Source organism: Amblyomma mixtum, chromosome 9, assembly GCF_055824585.1.
Source record: "Amblyomma mixtum isolate Tamu chromosome 9, ASM5582458v1, whole genome shotgun sequence".
Classification (NCBI taxonomy): domain Eukaryota; kingdom Metazoa; phylum Arthropoda; class Arachnida; order Ixodida; family Ixodidae; genus Amblyomma; species Amblyomma mixtum.
This window is the reverse complement of record NC_143020.1, coordinates 54,461,746-54,480,503: the sequence shown is the minus strand read 5'-3', so window position 1 is coordinate 54,480,503 and position 18,758 is coordinate 54,461,746. Positions and strand designations below refer to the sequence as shown.

Genomic DNA, 18,758 nt, shown 5'->3' with positions numbered 1-18,758 from the left:
GTTTCTGAAGCCGCCGAACATGCATACGATTGTTGCCATCCGCCCGTTCACTGACAATTGACACCCGTATCGCCATAAATGGAACCACGACAACGATCACACCACACAGCACTCCGCTTCTGGCACTATTGTGCGGCTCTGGTTCACGTCAAGTACTCTAGGACTCTACTTTGTCCTAGCCCGCTCTTTTGCTCACTGCGTTGTCGAACCCCTCATGACGCTTTCTGTTTTCCACCACTGTGGCCGCATCTCAGTCCATACTACGACCCCGCCATCTTGCCGTCGCATATGTCACCAAGAGGGCTACTCTTCTTTCAAGGACGATTGTTAATATTGAGATGGACAATCGCTTCAGTGGCATTGCGGTAATCGTGCATGTGTCTGCTGGACCAGGCTGACCCCGGTCTGTTTTTGCTGCTCTCCCGTTGTCCCAGTTCCTTTAAATTAAACGCCGTCTTGCACACGCAATATTCCTCTGATTATCCTTGGGCAGAAACCAAGTGGTCTTAGAATATACATGAAACGTTTATTTAGCGCATTATTTAAAAAACAATAATGGCAGTGCCTCACCTATGGGTATATTAATAGATTTACTGTCTATCAGAGTGAGTGCAATTTCCCTTTGATAGAGGTACCCAAGCATGAATTAGGCCTTATTCGCGCGCGACGACAGTTTAATACACGAACAGAGTGTACCGTGTTTAGAACGTTTGGAAAACTTAAAGTAGAGTTGAAAAAAACACTTAATAATTGAAGTTGGAGAATTGCTCTCACTGGCAGCGATGGCGGAAGAACCCAGGAGCATACAAAGGTAGAAATGAATGCAGTGTCCATGCGCAGAACTATGCTCCCTGTTCGAATGGGTTTTTCCCCAAGCCTCGGCGTTTGCAGCACACAAGCGGAGGATTCCTGCAAACGAGCTAAATGTGGCCACGACGTCGCGTGAATGCTGATCGTAATACAGGCGGCGCAGTATACTAGTGCTTGGGCGCCGCTCTTTCATGCAAACAAGTTCCGTACGAACCCCTCCGGCGTTCCTCTACATCATTTTTTCCGTGAACCTCAGCTGGCGGGGGTAATATGAGCACTCATTGCCGGCGTAACAAACGATTTTTTCAGGGGCCGCTCACTTCCTACTGCCCTAACTCGCTGAGGAATGAAATGCATCGAAAAGTAAAATGTTTTTCCCAGCCGTTTCTGTAAGTTTTATGTTTAAAATGATGCACATTCAGCACTGTCTTATGGGTTACGGAAGTGTAGATAAAACTTCTGCCAATTATTTAAGCCATGGAACTCAACATGACTGCAACACCCCTCCCAGGCCGTTCACGACGTCGCGTTACCTGAACGTATTGACGGAATAAATCCCTGCAACAGTAACCGAGCCATTAAAATGGACTGCACCCTTTCTCCTGAAATAAACCTTCATGCACTAATTCACCACTATTTCTATGTTGGACTTCAAATAAAGCGAGATGAACTCTTTTTACACTTCAAATAGAAGACCGAAATGAGTATTTATTGAGCATTTTCCTCTGTTACAAGTCCGCAGAGCGAAAAACTTGCCAGCACTCTTTGGAGAAGTGTCCCCGCAGAAATCAAACGCATGACTTCTGCCTGTTGCCTCTCTTTGAAGAATGGGTGATGTTTCAGGTTTTCCCCACGTCTCAGAAGGAATTATGCTCCCGAGGCTCACATCGCACAAATCCTTCTGGCGTGGGCTTCACAGAGAGGCACATCTAACCCTTGAGAGAGTATCCGCCGTACTTGAGGCCGCCTCCATAGCCGAGGCCTCCTCCGAGTCCGCCTCCGTAGCCGAGTCCACCTCCGTAGCCGAGGCCGCCGCCGTATCCGAGTCCTCCTCCATATCCGAGTCCGCCGCCGTAGCCGAGTCCACCACCAACGGCTCCGATACCACTGTGAGCTACGAGGGCACCTCCGCCATGCACCTTGTTCACGTGGTGCACAGTCCTCACGACGAACACAGGTCCAGCCACAGCCCTGGAGAAGCCGGGACCTCCTCGCAGAAGGGTCACGCTGCTTCCGACACCAACACCACCGGCGCCCAGGCCACCTCCGTACCCGAGACCACCGACACCAAGGCCGCCGCCGTAACCGAGACCACCTCCGTAGCCGAGGCCTCCTCCATAGCCAAGGCCACCTCCGTAGCCGCCTCCAAATCCACCCAGTCCTCCAGCCATGGCGCAGGCCGCCAGAGTAGAGCCACAGAGAAGGATTGCCTGAAATGAGTGCATTGAATTTGAATTCTTGTCTAATTGTAAATCATAAAAAGGTTACAAATACGCAACAGGTGTCGGGAGTGCTGCATTGAATAGCCAATAACGTAGTGTCTCAAACCAGGTTCCATGTGTCGCAGCCGTGATGCTTTGTCCAAGCGTATTTCTTTGTGCAGAAAGTTTTCGTGAAAAACGAAAGCACGGCGTCTCTGCTGCTGTTCGTTACGGCCAGATGACAGATAATTTATGCCAACCCACTACTCTGGGGTTTCTGACGAGATTACCCAGATTAATGCAGCGTGCGCTGAGGGCACGCTTTTTGTGTTATTCCTGGTAAACGTGGCTGATATTTGTTGTATTTCATTAAGTTGTTGCTCCAGCGTTTTGTCTTTTCTCTGATGCCGGTTCTGTTCTACAAACGAACGCTAAAGTTGTGCATTTAAAATCTTAAATATAGATTGGAGATTTTGGGCGCAAAAGGTGAACATATTCAGGGTTTTGTAAATCAAATCGAGTCGCGTGCATAAATCAGTTTCAAATATTACCGCCGCACCACGCTGCCTAATCTTGTGTTTGAATAACTGCATAGCGCAATATAATAACGGACTTGATTTTCTGCATTTAGATAGGCATGGCATTATAATATAATTCTCTTTAATAAATTAGTTACCAATGCTGTTACGTCATCTTATGCGAACCGGAAACCAGCCAAGCATACATAAATTACTTCTCACACTTCTCAAGAACAATGGTATTTCATTACAGCCCATAGCGGAGAAAACTCCGCTTGATTTCAGGAAGCGAGGATATTGATAGAGAGTTCTGAACAGTGCTGGTGTGTAATATTTGGTTATGAATATTTCCACTGCTCATAATTTCTTCCAGAGTTTTGCGCAGCCGCACGGAACCTAAAGGCAAGACTGCCGAATTATGGCAGAAAATTTCGTTTCCTTAGACGCGGAATGTTATTCGTCGCGTTAGGAGCTTCAAGGCGATTTACAACACTGCATTAAAGGTTTTTGTTAGCGGGAACAACCCAGGGTCATTGGAGATTAATAATTACCTAAGAAAATTTACAGGCGCCTTCACTAACTAAGACACTGTAGAAATAGAAATTACGACTCAATGTCATTTTTTCATGTACAGTCAATACATCGCAAATGCAAACAAAAGGAAGCTTATTGTTCATACCAGAGGACTCATGGTGATGCTGCTGAGCGGAGCGGTTCCGAAAAGCTGTGCTGCTCTGGGCTGAGCCGACAGCCCCTTATATACCCCTTACCCGTCGCAAATCTTCGGGATCTAGTTACGGCGTCGTGACGCATCCGGGTCATTTGTTGCTTTGCGGTTTTGTTTACCGCCCGAGAAGTCGAAGCCAAATATGCTCGCTTTCTGCGCACGTATCGCCAGAGGCGGAAAGAATGCACAGACGCGGTGGAAATAGTACGCGCGGAACGGTGCACCGTTTTCACTCTTCTCACGCATAACCTATAGCGGAAGTTAGGAGGCTCTTTCGGTTAGTGCACGGGGGTACCTTCGATAGGATCTTCGGCTGGGCAAACCATCCCGGTTAATTTCTCCTAGGACTTCTCTGTACTGGCACCGGGAACAGCGCAATCTGGTGGTTGGACATTATCGAAGCGGCCACAGCTTATATAAATTGACAGCGGAAGTTGTAAAGCCCTATAATGCTCTGAGCGGTACTGTTGCTCCGATAACGTGAGCAAAAACGCATCCCGTGCGCTGCTGTATCGTTGCGTCTCCATGCAAAAGCAAGAATCATATTAGAAGTTTCAAACTTTGTCTTTTAAGTAGCAATGAAACGCGGGATATTTATTTCGCGAGAAAAAAATCAACGGTAAGATAGTGAAATATAAGACCTCCTTTCTAAATTTACTTGCCCACCTTCTACCTGCTTGCCGCTTCACATATCTAGCGAGTAAATTGAACTAATAAAATTCATTTTGCTATGAAACATATAAAACCAATAGTAAATGCTTTAGTGTTTAGTGCTGTACGGCATCGAATACTTTGCTTTTAATATTATTCATATTTCGAACATAAAAAGGTTGATTGGATTTTAAGAAATCTCCTAAAAACTGTTTTATAAATGGTAGCTTATATAGATATCACTGTTTGAACACTTGAAAGTTTAAAATTGCATATGTATACTCACATAGCCAAAAACAATCCTGATTAAACTTATCTTAACCGAACAAATAGGGGTTCTACATTTACCTGTGCACAACCTCAGTGGGCGTCATCGTCTGTTTTGCGTGCACAGCGAACAAAATATTAGTGACCGTGCTGACGCTTACTATGTTCCCCCAACTTTCGAAAAAGTACATCGCCTGAATGCTGTCGGAGCTCTTTCTGTGACCCATAAAAGTTGATTGAGTGCCTTCGTTGTATGCTTGTAATGAAAATGTGCCTACTATTTAAACATAGGTCGTTCTGTCAAATGCTCGGCACTCGCCACAATTCATTCATCTTCTTGCACATGCAAGCATATACAAACAGAGTTAAAAAACCTAAAACACAAAATTTCCATTACTAGTAACGGTTAATAAATTTTGCCTTTGCAGTACGACCCCTGAAATAATAAAGTACTTGAAGGCGGTATTATCATAAGTACAAAAACTCATGACGAAAAGAGGAAAATTGATTTAACGTAATTACACAGTAGGTTACAGCATTAAATTCTGAATATTTATTTACTCATTATGATGGCTATGTTGTTAAGATTATGATATCTGTTTATGAGTAAGATTATTATGATCACGATGTCTAGGGCGTAAGAGCATCTGCATCCAAAGTGCGCCATGACCGAAGGTTTTTCCGTGTATTGAAGGTTGAGCTAAAGGCTCATTTCTCAAGCACTGAGCCCTTAGAAAGTCGAGCACGAGGCAATCGGGACGTTTGCCCCTATTGTATCACAGGTGGGTACCCAGCGGCACCAAGGACCAAACTCAGCTCCTCTGGCATGCGAGGCGGATACTGCCGGCCGGGTTAACTCAAGCCTAGCCCCGCCAGTAGCCGAGAACAATCTCCTCCTCAACCTCTTCTCGGGCCAGTAACGCGCAGGTATGTGCGTGTGGAAGACGTTGGGTCCGGACAAAAAACAAACCGTGCTGGAATGCAGGCCGGCGACTATCAGAGTACGTCATTTTGTTTCTAGTTCATCTAAGTGTACCCTTTGACACCCTGTTGGAAAGTCATTATATTTATCAACTATACAGCATATTACCATTTTTGTTTTGCTTTCTCCGACAGACAGTTTCTCAACCCAAAAATCTGCCAAAATGGCTGATTTGGGGCAATGTAATATACCTTAAATGTGCTCCAGCCGCAGTTGTTGCCTTTAGGTGAAGGTGATAACAGAAAAACACTCATATGCCGTCTGACTGCACCGTAAAGAACCCCGGGAAATCTAAATTAATTCGAAACCCTCTACTAGCATATCCATCCTAGTCCACGAGCAGCTTCCAGTTAAACATCACACGCATACAGTACATCACCGCATGTTACTTCCTAACGGACTGTTGAGCCCTCTTTTATTAGGTATGGGAAGTAAAAACTTGAATAGCGCTCAGCCCGTAGAAATTTTAATGACTGAGAAATCAAAATTGGTGGACTCTTCTCCATGCTAATGAGGTCAAATCAACAAAATATAGATGTTGAGCACAACGACTTTATGTAACAATCTAGCTGGTAATGTACCTTTGCAGGAACATACCGGCAAGGTAACTGGTACTCTATTTAGTTCGCTCTCTGCTAACGCTGTTACAGTTTTCCAAGCACCAATATACCCGAGGGAGAACAGTTGGGAGTTGTCCCTCCTCTGTGTAATTCGGGGACGCACACAGTACAAGGGGCGAGGATGAAAGGACTGAACACAAGGAGGGCCTTCCTTAACTGCAACGGAATTTGTCGAAATAGCTGAAAGGAAAATTCAGCTCGAATTGATGCTAATCACTGCGGTTAATCATTCGTTTTTACTCAGAATGGAAACTGGAAATTAAGAACCAAATATCACGCCCCAGGAAAATTCTCAATGCTACTTGTTTCTTGAACCGCTCTTGATGCTTCACAGCAGACTCTTAGGAGTAACTGTTTTGCAGCGGCTGTAAGTCTGTTCCAGTGCCCCTCAATAGAGCAGCCTTGTATTTTCTTTTCTTGAGCATTTCCATCTCATTATTTGAGATATTCAGTGCTAAGTAGATTGCAACAAGAATTGCTCTCAGACTATATTTTATGCTTGCGCATATACCGTTGAGACTTAGCGACAGAAAGACGTAGCAGACCCGTTAACCTACACAGTGCATGCCTCTATGCAAAAATCATCCAGGCCTTCTTACTTATGAACAAACATTAGAGTATTGCTCCGGTTCGCGGAAACCGCAATGCATACGTAATGCACATTCAAGGCACTACAATATCGTGCATTATAACTACTGCCCTACATCTACAGACTGGCGTAGATGAACTTCCGCAAAGGCGTAGTTTTCTTTTCTGGTATTAAATGCAAACAAAAACGCATTACTCATCCGTTCTATAAACGTTGCAGTCAAAATGACGAGAACGCTACGAGCTGCGTTTTCCCCGGTGGTGTTTTCGGAACCAAGTTTGGTTCCACGCAGTGAGCAACAGACTGGCACCCCGTCGAGATGCAATCGCTAGAGGAGGCGGAACTCGGCAACGCCTCTTCACCGCGGGAATCCAGGCGGAAAGCTTTCGGCACGTGCTGCACATAGAGCCTTGGTCGAAAGGGTTGCTGCTACCCAATTTTAAGCCGTTTTTCATCGCTCTTTTTCTGTGCTCCAGTCATGCGATGCATTACCCGGCCTTTTTCCTTCTCACAGCGCAATAGGAAGCGAGAGCCGGTGACGACAAACGCTACATAGCCCTCTACATAATTCCTATCTCATAACGCCCTCTGCTATGCATATATGAATCATAAATGTGGATTTTATGACGACTTTCTGGGACATTCTCATCGACCGCGAAGTGAGCACAAGAGCTTCATTACCAATCGCCAATGTTTATTCATGTGTTTTGTAAGCCTAAAGCAAATGATAGTTGACAAATGAGGCATTTTGAGTTCATGCCTCAAATACAGTGGTGCATTATGTTCCCCCCTATTGATAAGATATGGTATGGAATGGCCTAGTATTTTGAGTGAATATGAAAAATCTGATAACTTCCTAGAAATGTAGAAAAACCGGGCAGGCGAAAGAAAACGAGTATACCATTTATCATCGATACAAAAAAAAACAATACTGCATTTGTGCTCACGAGATGAAAAGATGAGGAAAGAGGACAATAAAGAACGCACTTGACAAATATGACGAGACAGAAGACTCCGTGTTCGCTGTACATATGAGCCCTTCTTAGACGCTGCACGTAAAGCATTAAAATGGAGAAAGAAATGGAAAGACGAGCGTAGAACAAATAAGTAAAAACAAGGCAAAATGAACGTTAACTTGGTCCAAACGCGTCCACTCGTACAATTTGAGTATTAAAGCGACCGCGAACCACAAGTTCAAGTTGATTTGTATTGATCAATTTCCGCTTTGGAATTCCTCTCACTCAAAAAAACACGGCTCTATGAACTGTAAAAATAGAACAATTAAAATAGTCATTTTGCCACCGCAAATCGCTTTCACCAGAAAATCACGATTACATCAAAGCATTCTTTTTATGCGGCGGTCTTAAGCTAGGCTACAATGCGATTCACATTGAAAGGGTGATCATGGAGGTGTTGTTACAATATAACGTGTAACGTCAAGTGTTTCAATTCAGTGGCCTGAAAAATGTGTCGTATTTAAATCTATTTTTTTTTCAGCAATAAATGCATCTTTTTGTGTCAAGCAAACATCAACATACCCACAAATGACGAAGCAGTTGATCTTGGAGCGTGAAACAGTGATTAGACTATTACTTCAAATACATTCAACTGGCTGGAAGCGGAAGGAAATGGACACTCGAAGCATTATGAAGTGCCTGAGAACGCTATGAGTCAAACAACGCAACTTTGGTGCCTACCTAAAGCAGGAGACACTATTTTAAAGGTAACCGGAAAGAATGCAATAACATTATTACCAAGGGTAGACTAAGTGAGAGTCTAGTCACTACTGCTGGGGTACGAGGAAGGAAATAAACTTTATTAGCAGCCAATAGTAAAGCTCGTGAATTGAATGCTTCCTCCGCTGAGTACTCTTAATGATCTGCAAAGTTCGAGTGAAGCAAAGCATTCAAAGAAAGAGGGAGAGGGTAAGGAAACGAAAGCGAGGAAATGGCAGCGTTGAGTTAGCAACGAGTGTGTTCTGCAGGTGCCTTGATCTCCACACAGTCGGGACACATAGTTGCATCACTCTATGCGCGGTCGCATAGCATAGGCCATAGAGTTTCTTACTATTAGCTAGAGGGAAAGCTGGCGCCCCGTCTATGGAAGCATGCATGGAGCTCTCTCAAGACCACTTCAGCCACCATGGGCGCTCAAAGCATCATGGGGCGGTGAGCTACCGACTGTAGGAGAACAACTTTTGGCCAAAAAATAATGCAAAAATAAACGCTGTTCGATAATCACGAATGCCTTAACATTCAATACCCTGTCTATAAATTGCAACAGGCAAGCATAAAAACATGTAAATGCAAAGTTTGCCCAAAATGGCTTGCTCTCCTATTGGCCAAGTATTGCACATTGCAGAAACTATTATTTCGTGCTTAACCAGAGCACTTTTAAAAGTAAACATGTTTTGAAAAAAAATGTTGTTGCTTAAACACTTTAAGGGTTTTTTTAGCGACATTTAGGAAAAGAGAAATGACGTCGTTTGCTGTTGCGTTTTCGCTACTATGGCGTTTGCACACTACGTTCGCGACAAAGTTGTCTGCGCGCGTGGTGCGCCATTTGACGGCTCTTCCCTGAAGCAGCATGTACGCGCTCAGGCACGGACAATATCGTTTTTGGAATAAAACGACTTAGTAATGCCACTCCGTGTCCCCGAAAAAATACGACTGTGCCGCAACAAGTAGCTCACCGCCCCATGATGCTTTGAGCGTCCATGGTGGCTGAAGTGCAGCGCCGCCAGCTTTCCCTCTAGGTAGTAGTAAGAAACTCTATTGCATTGATGGTGTTAGGATATCGTTAGAGTTAACTTTACAGAGGATGTGCGCTTGTTCTGTGTCGAGCGGCGAATATGTTGGGAACACTGCCACACATTTCTCTTCATGTTTCCAATTACCCTTTCTACTTTATGCGTAGGACGCCCCATCACCTTTCTGCAGTACTGTACAGAGAAACAACGCAACCTTTGCAGTGCATTCTAAGGTGCTAGCTTTTAAGGGCCCTACGGACCTATTATTGACGTACAGTCAGGCTAGGAATGAAACGTGAACATACATATTTCACAGTTTTTTGCTTTACTGTGACATACGTTTTTACAACCGGTCTATGAATTAGTAGTTGAGTAGAACACTTACCTAGAAAACCCACTCAGGCTATTTGTACACCGCACGGCATAGTAGATAGGTAAAGAATTTTTTTTGTCAATATGCGCTGTTCCTGTTTCATTCTGGTCAGACGGTACAGCCCCTCCATACAGCTCAAATCGGTTGCACCTGGGCCTTCTTGTGAGTCTCTTAACGAAAGTTCTGTAAGTCCTGGGCTCCAAAGTGACGAGGGCAAGGGCATATCTCACCTACAAGACATTTGGAACGCCCACAATGAAGATGGAGTAATACTGTACACCGCAATGCTGATTTAGTAGGCTTTACATTTTATTGCATATGGCCCACTTCTCAATGTGTCCTATTTAAAGCGAACTGCAGCTTAGACAATTTAACGGCCTCCGGTCGCGCAATAGGCTTTTCCTATTTTCTACCAAACAAGTAGCTCAAATTGGTTATCCTACCGTCGACTTGACTCCAATGTGCATGCTTTACTGTTTTGCCAAGCGTCACAGTGTCACGCATACACCTTGTGTTCAACAAATGTGTAATTACAAACATGGCCTTTCATTTGGAACATAGTTTTTTTTTTGCAGTAACCTGCTTGGGATATATGATAGCACATTTTTAGGGTTTCACGTCCCAAAGCGACTTAGGCTATGAGGGACGCTGTAATGGAGGGCTCCGGCAATTTCGAGCACCTGGAGTTCTTTAACGTGCACTGTAGCGTTTCGCAACCATCGAAATGCGACCGCCATGGCCAGGATCGAACCCGGTTTTTTCGTGTCAGCAGCCGAGCACCATAGCCACTGAACCACCGCGCCGGTATTTCGTGACGCATACGTGCTGGCCTACCAGAGATGCAAAGTGGTAGTTACGCGAGCAGTAACCTTTTCTTGTCGGTCGCTGGCCACGAGCTGAAGCCTTTCCAACGCTAAAAAATTTCTACTTTTCTAACACGTACTGCCTAGATCCATAGCAAGTCAGCATGGCCACGCTTCAAAATCTATGTGTCTGTGTCTAGCTATGAATAAGTTACTCTCACACAATGTCTGACATGCACATGACCGCTGGTACCTTAGAGAGACAAACGGCGGCCACTGAACCTCATTGGGCCGCTATTTCTAGTGTTTATTTGTGTTTTAAAAGGCACGCTATTGACGCTATCAGTATTCGATGACTCCTGTACTGTTTCCAGTTTTGTTTAATGAAGACAATGCAACAAGAACAGATTTCACCATGGGTGTTCTAGTGCGCCTGAGTATGCGTTGCGCGTCGACAGATATGCGCGACAGCGATGCGTTTTAGTCTGTTTGCATTACTAGCAGGGCCTTTCGCGGAGAAGCTTGAATCATCGTTTTGCTCATTACAGGTTACCCAGTCAAAAATTAGGAGACAGTCCGTCTTAAAATGCAACGAAAATGTTATGTCCATTCGCAACAGTCGGTAATGTTGCGCCGCTGCTTTTGTAACGAGAGCGCAAAACTACAGGAGTCGTTGTTAGGTACAAATATGTGCTGTAACACCCGTAAGATTCCTGGTGCGTTCTTACAGGATAGTGTTAAAAGGTGACGAGTTTTGTTTGGTTTGGGGCGCCGTTTCTGCTTGGCTGCGGTGCGGCAGGAGATTTTAACGGAGCACATTGGCATCTACTGCAGCTATTGCGGAGTTGCTTGTACCATGCGGTGACGACGAAATTTGCCCTGATATATATTAAAGAAAGAAATATGTTTAGTAGCGCAAGTAACGACCGGACAACTGAACAATGTGAAGAGCTTAAAAATCATGATTCCGCAGTTTAAATTGAGTACAATGCGTCCCTGTGTTTTTTTCACTGCACATTGCTGTGTACCTAAGGTATCTACCATGCAGTACAGTAAGGTTATGCACTCAAGTTACGGCTAGGCGGTGAATAGATCACAAAAATAGATGCAGAGCAAGAGGCAGCAGAATGGAAAAGCTCTTCACTATTGTGGGAATTCTATGAACCTGCCAAAGGGCTGGGCGGCAAAGAACTGATCTAGATTTACGCTAAATTTTTTAGAAGCCCTGCCCTCTATATACAGTGATCTCTATTTTTTCCGCCAGTATCACTATGCCTAGTAACGTGGAAAATGCTTCGTCCGAAGACAGGCATCTCCACAGGGGTTACTTCCTAGGGCCACTCAACCTTGACCAGTAAAAAAAGCGTACTAAACATTACGCTGAGGATCACTCAAGGAATAACCGAGGTCTGATACCTGGCTTTCCATATTTAGTAGACAAGCCTTCAGAGTCAAATGAACCTCGAGGATTCCGATTCACGTATTCCCTCCCGAAAGGACCGGATGGAGTCCAGAACATTACTTTTCCATTTCCCCATAAGCACATTAGTGGCTAGGCTACTCCTGGTACCGCTGTAGCCTTTGCCCCGTTATCAGTAATCGCGCATATGCACTACAAGAAAAATTCAAAGTTCAGCATTTATTTAAAAGCGGCGTGCAGGGTTGACTTTCTAAAATTCCCTTCTTCTGAGGGACCACATGCAGGCGATAGGCTCGTGACGAAGAAATCCTTTTCTCCTTGCGTCCTTCTCGTTGACCTGCGCCGACGGAGCTATCGCAGTTGCCTGTCGAAGCCTTCAAACGAAAACACACTTCCAACCGGACGTACCACAAATTCTTGCACCATGACGCACAAGGACACACACCTAGCCCTTGAGACCGTAGCCACCGTACTTCAGTCCTCCACCATATCCAAGTCCACCGCCGAATCCTAGTCCGCCTCCGTAGCCTCCGAGCCCACTGTGGGCCACGATGGAACCACCTCGGTTAACCTGGTTCACGTGATGCACCGTCCTCACGACGAATACGGGTCCGGCAACTGCCCTGGAGAAGCCCGGTCCACCGCGAAGTAGCGTCACGCTGCTGCCTACTCCTACTCCACCTCCGCCTCCAAGTCCACCACCGAATCCAAGACCACCTCCGAAGCCTCCTCCGTAGCCTCCGCCGAAGCCACCTCCGTAGCCTCCCAGTCCACCAGCCATTGCGCAAACTACCACAGCAGACAGGAAGAGCGAGAACGCCTGTGGAGAGTACATATTACTGCATTAGCACTCCATTGCTGACAACATGAACAACCTTCACATTATTGTGTCCCCGCATTACTTGGTGTGAGCAGTCTTGTCCGCAGTGCGGGAGCAATGTGATCGAAGCGAAGGAGCCCACTTTTCAAACAAGTCGACAGATGTGATGCACATGCTAGTTTTCGCGCTCTTTGCATAGTTACCTGAATGAAAGTGAAGACAGGCGCTCTTACTTAACATGCTACATTTGCTCTCACATCTGTCGCTTCTGAAAACACAGGTCTGCAGCCATGCCCGGAGGAGCTGACGAGCTTGGTTTGCAGTACTCTATGGTTTAAAAAACTAAATGTATGTGTCGCTTGTATTTTGAAATTCTGTAACCTGTTGTTACGTTTAATGGCTGAATCACACTTTCTATTTCCCGGCAAGTCAACTGACAAGTTCTCCGAAGACTAATGTTCAAAGCACGTCCATGGATACCTATCCTATTTCTACGGGCTTATGCATGAATTCTTAGATTTCCAGTATTGTAGCTACTGCTAACGCTTTTTGCATGCGTGCTTAAAGATGCAAGCGCAAAACTTTTCGAACGCCGGAGAAAACAGTGTCTTAACGCAGTGTGTCGTGAAGTCCAATTCGAAGTGCTGCATTAAGTCAGGCTTTTCTGTCAATGTCATTATCAGTGTTCATTTTCTCGCTTATAGTTCTAACGCTCTGAAACTCAGAAACAGAGACTGCCGTTAATGATGTAAAATTTGAAACCCATTTCGTTAACTGAATAGCTTTGAACAACCTATGAGATTTTAAACCTCTTCATAGGGGCCCCATCAACGTTTATTCTACATTCTTTTGAATATATTTGCAGAGACGCGAATGAGAAATTTTTTTATACGCACCGCTGACTCCCAAATATCTTCCTGCGCCGTAAGGTTTATGTATTTTTCATAACACAAGTATACACTCGTAGGAATAGCAGCTATAAGATAAGACAATTCATACCACGGGATTCATCTTGTAGTGCTTTGCCGCTGTTGTCCCAGAACGTTGTAGTGTCCTGGCGCTCACCGGCGCTCCTTTATATACCATTGCCCTTCTCGGATCTTTGTGCTCTAGTTAAGCCTTTGTAGTGTATCCTCGAACGAAGGCGGTCGTTTTTCCGCTTCGCGGTCTTATTCGCCGCCGAAGAATTCCAACGGAGATTAGAATACTTTCTTCCTTACGCAGCACTAGAGCGAAGAGAGTGCAAAACAAGGCAAACATAGGGTGGGCTATGTTCCACCTTTTCTCGTGTGTATCCTAGCGGAAGTTTGAGAGTGGGATGGAGCGGGAGTGCTTGTAGTGTTTATTCGCGCCAGTAAAGCGGATAAAAGTTGCAACATGAGCGCGCCATCCCTATTAATTTCAATCAGGCCATCTGTGAATCCAGTTACAACACCACAGAGATGTTTTCATCTAAAACGTTTTCTTGTATGCACAGTATGTATTCAAAGAGAAATATAAAGCCAGTGTATTTTGTTGTGACCATAAAGTAGCCTTGGAACCTAACCAAGAGGCTGATAATAAGGCGAACAGCACTGCGGCAAGCGGTGGAAAAGAAAATAGGTGGCAGTGGTTTAACCTAGTTAAACGAAGTCGGCATGCGAAAGCCAGTATTCATTTTTTAATTTTTTTTATTTATTTATTTCTATTTACACATACTGCAGTCATAGAGACCAAGCAGGGGGGCAACATTCAAAAAGCAAAAATAATATCAAACACTACGCAAATCCAGCGTTCCGGCAACAACAACAACAAAAACAAAAAAAAGAAAACCAAACAGAGGGCAATGATATTGTTAAGTTTACACATACAATAAGATACTCTTTTCAAAAGCAGCGGCATCCTGAGCCGAAAAGACATTTGCTGGCAGTGAGTTCCATGTTGTGATTGTTCGGGGAAAAATGAGTTTTTGAACGTATTTGTGCGTGCAAAGTACGGGGTAAGGTTATGGTTGTGCTATTGCGTGTCTGTCGTGTAGAACGGGGGGATATATAGGGAGCAGCATTAATATTAAATTGACTAGTGTAAAATGAGTACAGAAATTTAAGCCTTGCAAGTGCTCTCCTTCTTTCTAGAGTGGATATGTTCTTCGTAGACATCAGAACGGATGGCGAGATAGAGCTATGGTAAGCGTGAAAAATGAAACGGACGGCTTTTCTTTGGATCACTTCAAGTTTCTTTATATCCTTTTTTAAGTGTGGATCCCATACGACAGAAGCATACTCAAGTTTCGGACGAATTAGTGTGTTGAAGGCAAGTTGCTTAAGTTCAGAGGGAGCGTGTTTTAATTTGTGTCTTAGAAGGCCAAGGTTTCTTGAAGCAGACGAGCAAATGTTATTAATGTGGCTGGACCATGAAAGCCGATTTGTAATGGTGACTCCAAGATATTTGTATTCGCTCACCTGTAGCAGTGGAAGATTGTTTATTGCGTAATTAAAACTGTATGGCGCTTTCTTGTTAGTAACCTGAAGAAGAACCGATTTGTCGCTATTTATTTTCATGGACCAAGGGGTGCACCACTCTAGGACATTATTAAGATTTGACTGCAGGCATTCTTGGTCGGTAGTGCTGCTAATTTTCTTAAACAGAATGCAGTCATCTGCGAATAGTCTAATACTGACTTCGGACATATTTACGGAGTTAACCAAATCATTGATATAAATAAGGAATAAAAGAGGCCCAAGTACGCTGCCTTGAGGTACACCAGAGGTAACGGGTAAAATACCTGAATGAGATTTTTTAACATCGACGAAGTGTTTTCTGTTGGAAAGATAGGTTTTAATCCATTCGACAAATGCTGCTGGAAGACCAAGATGCTGAAGTTTAAAGATGAGCCTATTGTGCATGACGCGATCAAACGCCTTGCTGAAATCTAAAAAAATGACGTCAACCTGTCCAGCATTGTCAATCGATGAAGCGAATTCATGAACTGTAGTGACGAGCTGAGTAACCGTAGATAGACCTCTTCTAAAACCATGTTGAAAGGGAGACAGGATGTTATTTTTTTCCAGAAATGACATAAGATATTTAGATATAACATGCTCCATAAGCTTGCAGGTACCTGAAGTTAGCGATATGGGACGGTAATTGTTGACGTTCAAACGATCACCTTTCTTAAAAATTGGAACAACGCGAGCTCAGCGCGAGTCATCAGGGACAACAGAATCTTTTAATGAAAGTCCGAAGAGGCGAGTTAAAATGTGGGCTAATGGTTCGGAATAACGACGCAGAAACTCATTAGGGATATCATCAGGCCCCACTGCCGATTTCGTTTTTAAGTTTAGCAGCATGTTTAGTAAGCCTTCATAGCTTATAAAGTCACCTGATATATCAGATCCCGGCGCCTGAAGTTTCAAATCTGGATCACTCGAGGCAAAGACAGAATGAAAGAAATTATTGAAGTGATTTGCAATATCCCCAGGAATCTCAGAGACCATGCCGTCAATAGATAGCTGATTTACCTCATCTTTAGAATCACGTAGGTAACGCCAAAACTTCTCAGGGCTCTCTCTTAAGAAGTTGGGCAGTGCATGCGAAAAGTAGTTTTTTTTTGCTTCGGAAAGCTTAGAAGCTAGCTGAGTTTTCAGCGTGCGAAAACAGGTAGATTTATGACCGCTTCGTTTAGCGCGTTTAATTTTTCGATGCAAATGAATGATTTCTCTAGTAATCCACGGATTAGGCTTATTTGTACGTACACGCTGGTTGGGAACAAAATTTTGAATGCAAAAGTGAATAGTCTCCTTAAATGTAGTCCATATTGCTGTGACGTCGCTAGGCAGGTTATCACATAAATCCCAGAGTTTGTCTAGGATCGCAAGATCATCGGCACGTGAAAAATTTTTTACAGTGTTATTGTTCGCTATCTTATGGTTTTTCTGGGCATCAAGCAGCAAAGACAAATGAACGCTTTTGTGATCAGAGATATCCGAGTCAACATGCACACTGTATTCAGATAAACTAGCGCTCACAAATACCAAATCAAGAATTGAACGAGCGTTACCCACTTCTCTAGTGAAATCAGAGACAGTCTGCACCAAATCACACATCAGCATAATATTCAAAAGAGGGTTGGTTGAATCATTAAAAACACAATCAGGGTTAGCCCAATCAAGTAAAGGAAGGTTGAAATCACCAGCGAGAATAAGGCGGTCATCTCAACCAAGAAATCGGGGGAGGCAGATGGTGGTCTGTACACTGCGCAGACTGTGAACAAACTACCCCAGCAGTTTACCCTAACAAATAAACTCTCATGGTCATCTATCTGGTTAAGAACAGTGCCATTCAAACAGTTTTTTTATTATGACGGCTACGCCCCCATCACGGGTAGGTCGGTCTCTTCGGAACATTTTATGTGACGCGGGGACAATAACACTGTCAGTGATGCCATCATGCAACCAAGTTTCTGTAATTATCATTATGTGGGGATCATGGGCCAAAATGAGAAACTCAAGCTGGTCAACTTTATTGGCAATACTCTGTGCATTCAAGTTCACTACCCGTAACTCTTTGGGCGCAGTGGATGCATTCCGTCATGTCTCTACGGCGTTCCGAGAAGGAAGCGCGACGCGTGTGTTATTAACTTCGTCCCAAACGAACAGGTTACCGTCAATCTTCAACTTATCATAAACAAGATACACCTTTTGTTTATTATCTCTTTCTGCCTTCGAGCTTTCCCAAAGCAGTTTGCGTTTGCGCAGCGTGTGCTGGCTGTAATCGTTTTGCAGGTATATATTGCTACCTTTGAGCTTGCTTACGTTCCGCCAGACGGCTTGTTTTTCATTAAAATCTTGGAAGTACGCAATGACTGGTCTGCGAGTTCCGCTGAGCCCAAGACGGTGAATGCGAGCGACGGACGTGCACTGGACGCCCAGTTTTACACCAAATACATCCGAAATCACCTTAGTTCTCAGTGTTTCTTCACTTTCATCCGGTTACCGCCGCGGTGGCTCAGTGGCTATGGTGCTCGGCTGCTGACCCAAAAGATGCGGGTTCGATCCCGGCCGCGGCGGCTAGAATTTCTTTGGAGGAGAAATTCTAGAGGCCCGTGTACTGTGCGATGTCAGTGCACGTTAAAGAACCCCAGGTGGTCGAAATTTCCGGAGCCCTCCACTACGGCGTCTCTCATAGCCTTAGTCGCTTTGGGACGTTAAACCCCACAAAACCAAAACCAATCACTTTCATCCGGGGATTCATCAATGCCATACACAACAACGTTAGAACGACGACTGCGGTCCTCAAGATCCGTTAATTTGTCCTTTTGCCAAGTAATAATGCTCTGAAGTTAAGCGGTAGAATTTTCTAAAGTAGCAATTTCAGGGGACTTTACATGCATTTCTTTCAGCTGTCCATCTAAAGAACGTAACCGAGAATCGACATCACGCAACAGTTGCTGATTTTCTGACACACAGGTTTTAATGGATTCAAGCTCTTTAAAGATTCGAGTCTGACCTTCCAAAATACACTGAAACATATCTTCGACTGAAGGTCTAGGGTTTTGCTCAACATCGCCCCAGAGTAGCATTTTGCACATGAAGTAAAATTCATACACCAGGTTCATATAAGTGCGTGGGCACGGCACAACAACAAGAAAAATTTCGTTGCCAGAACGAACTTTTGAAAAGGAACAACTAACCTGTGTTGTGAAAAAGAATTTCGTGGTAAGCGACATGATGCCAATCGCTTCGCCGCGCCCACTGCCGAAGAACTGCTGTGGAGGCTCTTTTATAGCTGGGTTCAGTGTCGATGTAACGGATGTGCGAATGTCGGGTAGAAAAGTATCCGGTTTGCTGGCCATGAACGGAGGATGCGCAGAAAAGGCAATGTCCACAGCGCAGCTTGAAACCTTTGGCCATGTACACATGCCGTTGACAGTTGATGAATCGGCGATCACACACAGGAGAACCTGTGTTGTGAAAAAGAATTTCGTGGTAAGCGACATGATGCCAATCGCTTCGCCGCGCCCACTGCCA

The 18,758-nt window shown here is 44.5% G+C and overlaps 2 protein-coding genes across 7 annotated transcripts; both read right to left on the bottom strand.

Moving 5' to 3' along the window:
• Positions 1 to 1,739: 1,739 nt before the first annotated feature.
• Positions 1,740 to 3,440, bottom strand: LOC149329073 (uncharacterized). Of its 6 annotated transcripts, XM_089562086.1 has the most exons (3): positions 2,126 to 2,231; positions 1,826 to 2,074; positions 1,740 to 1,777 (listed from the first exon to the last, which is right to left on the bottom strand). In XM_089562086.1, the coding sequence occupies exons 1-3, from the start codon at positions 2,199 to 2,201 to the stop codon at positions 1,740 to 1,742; spliced, it is 363 nt and encodes a 120-aa protein (XP_089418212.1). In that variant the 5' UTR covers positions 2,202 to 2,231. The 6 variants fall into 6 exon arrangements, with proteins under 6 accessions (XP_089418212.1, XP_089418207.1, XP_089418208.1 ...); XM_089562081.1 differs by adding an exon at positions 3,429 to 3,440 and having other exon boundaries at positions 1,740 to 2,240; XM_089562082.1 differs by having other exon boundaries at positions 1,740 to 1,792; positions 1,826 to 2,255.
• Positions 3,441 to 12,375: 8,935 nt separating this feature from the next.
• Positions 12,376 to 12,765, bottom strand: LOC149329072 (uncharacterized). Its single transcript, XM_089562078.1, has one exon. The coding sequence runs from the start codon at positions 12,763 to 12,765 to the stop codon at positions 12,376 to 12,378; it is 390 nt and encodes a 129-aa protein (XP_089418204.1).
• Positions 12,766 to 18,758: the final 5,993 nt, after the last annotated feature.